The following is a 12,203-nucleotide window of genomic DNA, read 5'->3' as shown; positions in this document are numbered from 1 at the left end:
TCTCGTGCCTGGCTCTGCTCTATGGAGAATGCCCGGCTGATCCCACGTTTGGGCCGAGTTCCCGAGCGGAGCACAAGTCACAGGTTGCTACACAACGTCATGCAGCTCTTCCTGCCCAGGACAGCTGGCAGAGAGGACAGTGCTGCTGATAGTACCCATGCATTCTGTCTAATCCCTTCCCATTCATGGCCCAACAAAGAACAGAGAAAAGGCCGGATTCCTGGAGACTTCCTGGAGTAACCTGGACACAGATAATCTCCCGGGTCCGGCATAACCAGGCAGCGCAGGTGTGCACCGAGGCGCCGAAAGAGAAAGCCGATCGGGGGCACGGGCACTGAATTGTGACTAAGAAGCCTGCTTACAAAATGGGCCAATGCTCAACTTATCCTAACCTGATTCTTTGTCGGCTGTCCGGAATGTTACAGTGATAAGCAGCTTTACAGCAACAAAAGCAAAGAAAAACCCCACAAAAACACAATTTTTGATTTAGCAAAACTTGCATTGTCCCAAGTATTTTGGACAATCTCCCACATAAGTACATTGGAAAAGATGACAACGGGGCCCTTTTACTTTTTAACAGGGCTGTGGAGTCGGAGTCGAGATGTCGGAGCAATTTTGGGTACTGGGAGTCGGAGGTTTCATAAACTGAGGAGTCAGAGTTGGAGTCGGAAGATTTGTGTACCAACTCCACAGCCCTGCTTTTTAAGGCCGGTCTTACACCTATTTCTTGCGTATCGGCGGGATGCGATAACACCCGCCTCATCCCACCGCAACACAAAAAGCGACAAACGTACAGCCCTACAGCACAGTGCGTCAACAGGGTCATATGCATAGCGCCCCCCCCCCCCCCCCCTCCCTCAGTTATGCGCACTGCATTGCACCCCGCTCCTTCGATTACACATAGTGCGTTGTCCATAGACTTCCATTACCCCAAGCACCGTGCAATAAGCGTCTCCAATAGACTTTCATTGCTTTTGCGGCCCTTTGCAGCAAAATAGTGTAATGCAACGCAGGTTTACCCTGCTAGTGTAAAAGGGGCCTAAAGTTACATGGTTTGGTTGAAAAAAGACATCTGTCCATCAAGTCCAACCAGAATAGTAATAAAAATAAACAAATAGGAAAATATTATCTTTCTCTCCTGCACCCTCACTTATCCAAGTTGATCCAAAGGAAGGCAAAAAAAAAAAAACCCTAAGGGCCCTTTTCCACTTGCAGCGATTGCGCTGCTGAATCGCATAATCGCAAATCGGGTTTGCAAAATAACATAGGAATCGCGGTAGGTATTTTCCACTGCTGCAATTTGTTTTTTTTACCAAAGCAAGTTTCGCGCTTTGGAGCGATTTTGCAATCTAATGCATTGCATATGCAAAATCACAGTCGTGTAAAAAAATTAGTTACTTGCGCAAACGCAATCAGTAGCGTTTAGTAATTGAAACTGCTAGTGGAAAAGGGCCATTAGAAGGCTTGGGCCAATCAGCCTTCAAGGAGAAAAAATGCCTTCCCGACTCCAGGTGGCAGTCAGATAGAATCCCTGGATCAACTCTCCTGGGAATTACCTAGTAATTATAGCTGTGGATGTCCACCAATGCAAGGAAAGCAGTCAAGCCTCCTTTAAATGCAGGTATAGAATTTGCCATCAATACTTCCTATGGTAAAATATTCCACACTTTGACCCTACCTAGACAAAGTGGAGGCATGGGTTTTCACCAAGCAGCCATTCTGAGTAGAGTATTGGAATGGTGAAGCTTCAGCACAGAAAAGCGTTAGGTCGAGCTGGAACAGGTATTCACGGAAGGTCGGCTAAGAATGCTTCCATGGATAGAGCTTTCATGTGTTGTGCCCATTTGGAGCCTCCCCTTTTTAATTTAGAGCCTCCTCCTCCATATAAAGCCACTCCTCTTTCATGCTCAGCCATCCAAGACCCGGGCCCTTATGGCCTTTCAAGAAATCCAGCCCTGAGAGTTCCAATCTTTTGCTTTTAAAGAATTCACCATAACTATAAGCAATGCACTCTATGAGGTCATTGGCAGCTGTGGAACTCTGTCCTGCCAGTCCCGGTAATTCACTGCTTTCAAGGTCGGCGTTACCAGAAGCGGTGTCCAGGCAGGGCAGAGTAGTAAGAGCACACCTGCTGGTGACCTCACAAACTGGAGGAAGATCTGGAGAATAGCACATGGAAAATAAGAAGAAGACAGGAGTATCTGTATATATTTGAAGCTGGAAATATGTTACAAAACAGGGAATCAAGCTGCCGTATAAACAGGTCAACACGTTCATTAACACCATCTGTGCAGAGCAGGATGTAGGAACTGGAGTAGGCGTTGTGGGAGGCTGGAGACGTACCTCTCACACAACAGGAAAAAGTAGGACAACCACGCTCGTTTCTTCACATTTTTACCAAGTGAATATGTACACACTTGCTAATTTGCAGCATTCCAATACTTTAAACAGAAGCGCAATTGCTGGAAAAAAATGCTGCAGGCACCATTCCTATGTTTCTGCCAAGTCACATTCCTTATTAGTGCAAACTTATTTGGCCAAATAAAATTGATTCTGATTTTTTTTTATCGCATTGCTCAAGTTAGCAAAGCACTTTTCAGACCACCTAATAGCAGATCATTTCTAATGCCGGAATTCCACTCCAAAGTTGCTAAGTTACCAAATCTTCATACACACAATAAATAACCCGCAAAGGCTTGTTTGGCACCATATCGACCAAATATGTAATATTTCTTAAGATGCCCCACAACATTATTTAGCAACACGCCACAAGAGTCCACTTTAAAGTAAACCTATAACCTTGGGGTCGGCTTTACACTTGTTTTTTTGCGTGCTCCTGCTGCATCGCAAACTGCAAAAAAAACGCAATACAAAAAAACTCACTCATATGACCATGCAGCAGAGTGCGCCATACAGGGTCACATGCATAGTGCTGCCCCCCCCCCCCCCCCCCCCACACACACACACACACTCAGTGACTAACTCCTTCCTGGGCAGGAAGTACGTCAGGAAGTACGTCACTGGGATTCCTGAAGGTCCGCGCATGCGCACCACGCTCTGTTGTCCATAGACTTATATTACCTCAAGCTCCATGCAGCGGTGCTTGTGGTAACATGCTGCTGCCCTTGCGTTGGCTTGGATACTAGTTCCAGCGCACTGCAATAAGTGTGAAAGTCTCTATAGACTTTCATTGCCTTTGCGGCCCCCTGCAGTAAAATAGCAATTCCAATGATCGGTGAGCACAATGAGCTTCTCTTAAGCATAGTACGGTTTTATTCCATCAAAGTATGTGTCAAAACACCATCGGTTAACGGCAGTAAAATCGGGTAATGCAATGCAGGAATTACCTGCAAGTGTAAAAGGGGCCTAAAATGAGAGAAATTCTGCTACTTACCTCAGTAGAGAGAAGCCTTGAGATCCCTCCAGAGGGTTTCCACATCCTCCTCCCAACCACTGCTGCTTCCCGGGACCCTGTGGAAGTGTGTGACCACAGTCCCGTCTGTGAATGAGCACAGCCCACTGTGCAGGATGAGTTGCACCTACACAGCGCAGGGCTGCTTGCGCTTGGCGGAAAATGCAGAGGCTAAGCAGCTCTGTGCTAATGCGCCTTTGCAAAGCGTTCACGGGCGGATGCTCTGCCATGTGCACTTGTGGAAGAGGTCCAGGAGGGTCCCTGCGCTGGATCGATGAAGGCCAGCAGGATGGGGGAGGCCTCTGGATTATCCCCCTAATGAGGAAATTCTATAACTGGGGAACTATTTTCCTTACAGGTACACTTCAAATCATGTGCTTAGCGCTGATTCATTGGCCTATTTAAAAAGCTGTGTGAATATTACTTTTCTCTTTTTAAAAAATAAATTTTTGCAAAACTTTCCCCGAAATATCACTTTTAGGAAAAAACTATGCATGACTGTGCCATGAACTTTAATGGGAAGTTGAAGAGAGAGGTATATGGAGGCTGACATGTTTATTTCCTTTTAAGCAATACCAGTTGCCTGGCTGTCCTGCTGATCCTCCTGATACTTTTAGCCATAGACCCTGAACAAGCATGCAGCAGATCAGGTGTTTCTGACTGAAGTCAGACTGGATTAGCTGCATGCTTATTTCAGGTGTGTGATTCAGACACTACTGCAGCCAAATAGATCAGCAAGATAGCCAGGCAACCGGTATTGTTTAAAACGAAACATAGCAGCCTGCATATCCCTCTCACTTCAGGTTCCCTTTAAATCAGTGACATCTCCTGCCCTGAGAGAGGATGTAGGTGTGGCACTGGGTGACACTGGCTCCGGCTCCTCCATATGCAGTGACAGATGCCGCAGAAGGTCAGGGGGCGGCCATCTTGCTGCCCTCCGGTCAGATCCTGATGTCAACAAACCGACAGCAAATACATTTTTTCTTTGATTTTGGGGTTAGTATGGATGACGGCCAAGAAGAGGCCAGCTGTGGCGACTTCCATAACAGATTTTTACGGGCCCAGTAGAGCACGCGCGCTTTCGGAAAAGGTTGGCCGTGTGTACAGAATACCATCTTACCCTCGCTGCTTCTCATTAATAAAATAATCCAGTCTGGCAGCAAACAGAAGCTCGCAGCGAGAGGAAAAGCAAACAGCAGAGAAAACAGGAACAGTGCCGTGCACTTCCAGACTACCCCGTCAGTAATTTAATCCTTCCTGGTGGCTCGGGCCAGCTACACTGGCGGGGCCTGTGCCAAGTCTAGCCCCAGATGTTCTGCACGGTGCTCAGCGCAAAACTCACAGCTGCCAGAAGCACGTTCTGCATCCACCTCTCGCCTCCCAGCTTCCAGGAGTGGGAAAGAGGGACAGGGTCCAACGTCAGGAGTCCCCACTAAACGCCCGGGCCCCTCTCCATCACAGATCATCAATACCAGCGCTGCCAGCACCGCACAAGCCCAACGGTTAAAGCAATTGTACAGTGTATACATGCCATTTGCAAAAGTTTAAAAAAACTATGTTCTCTTAGCTGTACTACACATAAAATTCATTATCTTAAAAGTTTATGTTCTCTCCAGATTGCCTTTAAAGCAGGGTTTTCAAACTTAAGTACAAAGAGGGCTGAAATTGAACACTGGGAACAAGTAACTGCCCATCTCAATGTCTAGTGGCCACCACCCTCCCTTATAAAGCTCCCTAGTGTCTAATGGCTTTCCTGATGTCTATTGTCCCCCCCATACAGTTCCCTGGTGTCTAGTGGCCCCTTCCCTCCCCTCTACAGTTCCTGATGTCTATTGTCTTATTGTCCCCCCCCCCTATACAGTTCACTGGCGTCTCGTGGCCCCTTCCCTCCCCTCTACAGTTCCTGATGTATATTGTCCCCCCCCTATACAGTTCCCTTGTGTCTAGTGGCCCCTTCCCTCCCCCATACAGTTCCCTGGTGTCTAGTGGCCCCTTCCCTCCCCTCTACAGTTCCTGATGTCTATTGTCTCCCCCCTCCTATACAGTTCACTGGCGTCTCGTGGCCCCTTCCCTCCCCTCTACAGTTCCTGATGTCTATTGTCCCCCCCCCCTATACAGTTCCCTTGTGTCTAGTGGCCCCTCCCCTCCCCCATACAGTTCACTGGTGTCTAGTGACCCCCCCCCCCCCCACCCCATGCACATACACAAGCCATATGGCTTCCCAGGTGATCTAGGGCTTGACCTCCAGCATAGCTCACAACTGTCCCTCTTTCGGAGAGACAGTTCCTCTTTGGGAGCCCTGTCCATGTCCCTCTTTCCTACTCCCTACTCATTTGTCCCTCTTTCAGGTCTTTGTCCCTCTTTCTATGTAAATATATATATTTTTCTACCAAAAAATGTGTGACTTTAAACTTTATTCCCATCCTTTAAATTGATAACTAAATTGATAAATTACTAACTTTAAAATGTTACTATAAAGGAAAATGAATCAGGATAGAAAGGACCAGTGTGGTTTGAAATATAAAACAACATATTTTTTTTATGAAATCTTTATGGTATGCAAGACTAGGGTTGTGACGGGGCGTGATCAGGGGTGTGGCTTAAGTGTCCCGCTTTCTCATCTCAGAAAGTTGGGAGGTATGCCTCCAGTATGGCTGCCCATGCTAAGTGGGGAAATAACTTGGGGATCAAATCTGATAGCTCTGCAGGCCAGATTAGGCCCATGGGCCAGAGTTTAACATCTATGACTTAAAGCAATGCCTGAAGTGATGACACTCGCATAAGATACTCACTTATGGAGAGGGAAGGCTCTGAATTCCATACATCAGGCATGTCCAAAGTCCGGCCCAGGGGCCAAATGTGGCCTGCTGAGCCCTTTCTGGTGGCCCTCAAAGCTCTCTACAGCTGTTAAAGGGCAACTGAAGTGAGAGGGATATGGAGGCTGTCATATTTATTTCCTTTTAAGCAATACCAGTTGCCTGGCAGCCCTGCTGATCCTCTGCCTCTAATACTTTTAGCAATAGCCCCTGAACAAGCATGCAGCTGATTAGGTGTTTCTGAAATTATTGTCAGATCTGACAAGATTAGCTGCATGCTTGTTTCTGGTGTGTGGTTCTGACACAATTGATGCCGGAATGATCAGCAGGATAGCCAGGAAACTGGTATTGCTTAAAAGGAAATGAATATGGCAGCCTCCGTATCCCTCTCACATTAGTTGTCCTGTAATTCATGCCCACAGGCAATAGCTGCAGGGTCGGGAGCAGTAACAGCCACTGATTAGCAGCTGCCACTGTGCTAACTCCACATGTTATATGGGTTATTTCCTATGGAAATGTTGAGCCCCCAGCACTCTCAAGAACAGTGATATGGTCCTTAGCCTAAAAAGTTTGGCCACCCCTGCCCTAGACCCATCCCTTCTCCTGCCGACTTCTGGAGTACTCTAGGACAAGCAGCTCCGTACTGCACAAGCACAGGTTGGGCACTTTGTGAGTACATCCGAAGCCTGCCGGACAAAATCCAAAGACATGCAGATCGAAGAACTCTTCCAGGGGGTCAAGGGTGGAATGAGGCCACGTAAAGAGGACTGGGAGGGCTCTACGGCATACATAGGTGAGCGGCCAACTCTTTTATAGCTTTCTTCAGAGTCATTTTAAAGCCCTAGTTCACCCTTACGCACATTTCATTGTTCGGCAGGATGGTGAATAGCGGACTGTGCCACTACTTAGAGTGCGTACACACCTTTGATGGATGTCACCAGTTGGGAATAAACACTTGATCCCCATGTGCGACATCGCTGGGCCAGGCTGCGCACACTTGTGTCAGCTGTGTAGCTAACGACTCGCTATGTTGCTATGTGGGGTGCAGGGCTGGATTTAGCATTAGGCACTGTAGGCACGTGCCTACAGGCGCCTGATGAGGGAAAGGCGGCTCACTTCCCTCCCCGAGTGCCTCCCTTCCTCCTTCCCTATGTAGAGGCCTGATGAGAGTGGAAATGAGAGGTTACTCACTCTGCTCTCGGCATTCCACTGAAGAGATCTCCCTTCAGAAGGGGGCAGCTAATAGTAAAAAGCACCTATAGCTACCTATGATGGGCAAGGAAAGTAAGGAAGAGGTGACAGATGGGACAGCCAGAACACTTGCAGTATGGATCGGCGGGGGGTCGTAGATTCATGGAGGGCTAGGACATCTGTGCCTATAGGCTCCTGTGAGGTATATCCGGGTGTAGCATGGAGAGTTGAAGAAGCAGTGTGTGCGTGACGTCACGCGGGAGAGCAGCATGAACAATGCCATCGGCCATAAAAGGGGGGGGAGTTGATCCGCTGGGCAGATCGCTTGCGGGTTGGAGGCCTTTTCAGAGAAATTCTCTTTACAATAGTCAGTCATGTGACCAAGAAACTCCTCCAGAAAGTACGGAGCTGGCAGTAGGGTGATTGTTTTCTATCTAGGAGGCATTTCTCACAGATTTTACACGAGGCATATACTGACTAAATATTTTATAAATTAATACTGTACAAAACATTAAAAAACTAAAAAACCTTTTATTCATTATGTTATCCAAGTTGCCTAAATGTACATAAAAGTAACATAAAATTTACAGTACAGTACAGCATGTTTAGGTGTTGCCGCGATGCCGGTGTGATAGTTTCCGGCTCAATGACTCAATCAGCATAATCATACGGGAAACAACCGATATATAATAATAGTACATCAAACACTATAAAGCTGACCACAAGTTATCCTGTCTCATCAAACCCAACTGCCTTCTCAAATGGAAAATCTTCATCCACTGCAACTGAATCTCCAGCACAGAAAATCATGTTAAATATCAGCCCTTCTATCAAACATGGTTGACAGGATACCTGAGTCACATTGTAGAGAAGCAGAAGGAACGTATGTTTTTTTGTACCCTCACATGAGCAATCAACCAAACGGACCACTTTAGATGAGTGGTTTGAATTAGCAAACCTCTATGCAAACCTCAGGTAGCCTTTCCCACGGAACGGATTTGAATGAAAATTGGCACACATAGTACATTACCTGGAATAACATATAGGATACTTTTTATCCCCATAACCAAAAAGTGGGTGGAGACAAATACAAATTTCACTGGGAAAATGTAGACTGCAGCCATTCTTACACTGTTAATTGCAGGGTTCTCAAACTTTGCACGGTTGGTCACTGGGCGACTGGGATTAATATTCAGAAAAGTGGGTGGAGTCTACAAAAGCCAATCAAAATTCACCTATTGCTTTTCAAGTGGAATATTTAATTGCTGCCATTCTTGCACTGTTAATGCCACAAGCCTCAAACCTGCTACAGTTGGTCATTGGGTGACTGGGGTTCAAATTCATAAAAGGTGGTGGAGCCACAGCCAATCAGATTTATTTCATTTCAATGCAAATTATTGATGCCAAAGACTGCAAAGCTCACAAACTAGGTCATTGAGCAATCGAGTAAATGTGTGTTAGGGATAGAAAAATTGGGCGGAGCCAACCCCAGCCAATTACCGGTACATACCTGGGCAACGCCTGGACATCAGCTAGTATATATAAACTAGCGGACCTAAGCCCGTCTAGAAACGGGCTCTAGGTCTGTGTTTTTCGCGGCACGCGCCCACCACCCAGGCAACCGCAGCCGTGCGCGCACCCGTCGCCCGCTCAGCTCCCTGGCCCCGTCCTCCTGTCTCTGTGAGGCTGGGTCCGTGCTGCGCACATGCGCAGTAGCAAAAAGCACGGACCCAGCTACACAGGGACAGCCCATCACATTGATTGATGTGGTTATAGATAATGGCAGTTGGTGCTGTCTGTTTTTACTTTTTTTTCCAAGTCTGCCAGTAGTAAAGATGATGCCCTGCAGGCTGGTTGTGAAACAAACATGAACAAATTACATGGCAAGTATCAATCATTTATTGATCTCTCTTCTATTTTTTTTTAATTCTCACTTTGCAATGTGATTTTTTCCTTTGTGTTCCTCTTTAAGGTGGTGTAATACAGAAGTGCTAGTATCTAGCAGAGTGATAGTCATGTTATCCTGCATGCACATGTGTTTGGTCTCCATCAGACCTTGGTAAGACCCGGATATGTCTGTATGGATAGGTCTGTTACAGGTTACTCAGTGATCTTTTCGAGAAACATGCAGTAAAAAAAAAAAAATCTCAAGTTCTCTATTGCGAAAGAACAGCAAAGTCCAAATGTGTCTTGGTAAAATAGGCTGTTTGCTTCAGAACTACCAGCAATCACATAAACAAATCTCTCTAAAATCTATCCCTGTATGGCCAGAGTACCACTAATCCTAACCGATCGTGCCAATCTTAAGCAGCCCATACACTCAGCCGATTTTCTGGCCGATCGATCGATCGCGGTCGATCGATCGATCGATCGATCGCAAATCGGTTGGCCGATCGACCGATCGACGGCCGATTTCGATCGATTTCGATGGATTTCCGTCGAACTAGCAGGGTGGAAAATTTAGGTCGATCTGATGAGATTGCTTATCAGTTTGCATTGGCCTTAATGGAAATCTGATGGCAAAAAAATGCCATCAGATCGAATTTCAACAGATTTCAAACTGAAATCTGTTGGAATTCTATCCTGGTAAAAAATGTTCTAAAAACGCATCAGATAGATCATCAGATGCATTTCTTATCTGTCTGCTGCCAATCTGACGAGTGTATGGGCACCTTTAATATGTCTGTCAGTAACCTCATCTCAGGGTGTAAACTAAAGCTGCATACACACACCAGATAAGAATCTTTGTTTGGAAACGGCCTTGGAACAACAAATTGTCCAACTATCTGTCAACTAAACCATCACAAACGTCCAAAACTAGAGATCAGTCTTGACAAATCAACCCTGGTGATGACTGTTCCTAGTGTTCCGTGAGTACAAAGTGAGTCATAGGTTGGATTCCTAGTTATGTCACTGGCCTCTAGGGTATTATAGGTTGGATTCCTGATGATGTCACTGGCCTCTAGGGTGTTATTGGTTGGATCCCTGGTGATGTCACTGGGTTCTAGTGAGTCATAGGTTGGATTCCCGGTGATGTCACTGGGCTCTAGCGTGTTATAGGTTGGATTCCTGGTGATGTCACTGGCCTCTAGTGTGTTATTGGTTGGATTCCTGGTGATGTCACTGGCCTCTAGTGTGTTATAGGTTGGATTCCTGGTGATGTCACTGGCCTCTAGGGTGTTATAGGTTGGATTCCTGGTGATGTCACTGGCCTCTAGTGTGTTATAGGCTGGATTCCTGGTGATGTCACTGGCCTCTAGCATGTTATAAGTTGGATTCCTGGTGATGTCACTGGCCTCTAGCGTGTTATAGGTTGGATTCCTGGTGACATCACTGGCCTCTAGCGTGTTATTGGTTGGATCCCTGGTGATGTCACTGGGTTCTAGTGAGTCATAGGTTGGATTCCCGGTGATGTCACTGGGTTCTAGTGAGTCATAGGTTGGATTCCCGGTGATGTCACTGGGCTCTAGCGTGTTATAGGTTGGATTCCTGGTGATGTCACTGGCCTCTAGGGTGTTATAGGTTGGATTCCCGGTGATGTCACTGGCCTCTAGCGTGTTATAGGTTGGATTCCTGGAGATGTCACTGGCCTCTAGCGTGTTATAGGTTGGATTCCTGGTAATGTCACTGGGCTCTAGCATGTTATAGGTTGGATTCCTGGTGATGTCACTGGCCTCTAGCGTGTTATAGGTTGGATTCCTGGTAATGTCACTGGGCTCTAGCATGTTATAGGTTGGATTCCCGGTGATGTCACTGGGCTCTAGCGTGTTATAGGTTGGATTCCTGGTGATGTCACTGGCCTCTAGGGTGTTATAGGTTGGATTCCTGGTGATGTCACTGGCCTCTAGCGTGTTATAGGTTGGATTCCTGGAGATGTCACTGGTCTCAGGTAAACAAAGTACAGTCTCCACATAAAACCTAGTTACAGGACACATCACTACCTCATTGCACACATCACCACATCAGGACCACATCAGGATTATCATTGCCATCACACTCACCCTGCTTTTTCTTCTTCAGCTGCTGGATCTGGTCCATCCTCCTGATTAGGATCTTGCATTTGTCCGCTTTGCCGCTGAAGTTGTCTATGTCCCCAATATTTGCAGAGAGAAGCTCAGCCAGCTCCTCCAAGTATTTGTTTTCTTGCTCTCGCCGGCGCTTCTCATTGCTGCAACAAGTCAAAGGGAGACCATTATTACCAAATCTATTACTCTACAACTGCTTGCTGGCTAATGCAAACCCGCCCTCTACTGTTTAAACTTACCCGGCAGGAAGTAAAGTGAAGCTGGGGGGGGGGGTGGTTTCAGCTCCACAGACTGTGAATCGGTTTCATAGTGAAATCTATTCACAATCTGCTTGCAGTAAAGGTAGCCATACGATCCCTCTCTGATCAGATTCGATCAGAGAGGGATCTGTCTGTTGGTCGATCTAATGGCAAATCGACCAGTGTATGGCCACCTTTAGATTTACCTGCCAGATAGATAATTTCCAACATGTTGGAAATGATCTATCTAACCATCTATCTGCCTAGCAATTAAGCATTGTTCTACTCAGCAGGAGATAAGCAGAAGACGATGCACCAGAGATAATGACCAGTCTCTACTGTACTTTACAGAAAATAATCTAATTACAGAAAATCTTACAGAAAATTGTATGGTACGTCTTTCTTTCTCATTTTGTCCATCTTCCAAGAGTAATGTACACATCTGTGTTAATATATGTATTTTTCTAATGAAAAAAGGTGTTTAAAGGAAACCAGAGATGGATTAAATTAAAAGTGTTAT

At 46.3% G+C, this 12,203-nt stretch overlaps 1 protein-coding gene across 6 annotated transcripts in view; it reads right to left on the bottom strand.

The window, feature by feature from the left end:
- Positions 1 to 12,203, bottom strand: part of NCOA1 (nuclear receptor coactivator 1) — a 712,820-nt gene that overhangs the window by 200,096 nt on the left and 500,521 nt on the right. For all 6 annotated transcript variants that reach the window (XM_068280070.1, XM_068280071.1, XM_068280073.1 and 3 more), the window contains one exon: positions 11,421 to 11,587. In XM_068280070.1, the coding sequence (XP_068136171.1) occupies positions 11,421 to 11,587 (167 nt within the window). The remainder of the gene's footprint in view (positions 1 to 11,420; positions 11,588 to 12,203) is intronic.

The sequence above is a fragment of the Hyperolius riggenbachi genome, chromosome 4, assembly GCF_040937935.1.
Source record: "Hyperolius riggenbachi isolate aHypRig1 chromosome 4, aHypRig1.pri, whole genome shotgun sequence".
Lineage (NCBI taxonomy): Eukaryota > Metazoa > Chordata > Amphibia > Anura > Hyperoliidae > Hyperolius > Hyperolius riggenbachi.
Note: the sequence above shows the minus strand (reverse complement) of the source record. Positions and strands in the feature narration are given on the sequence as shown.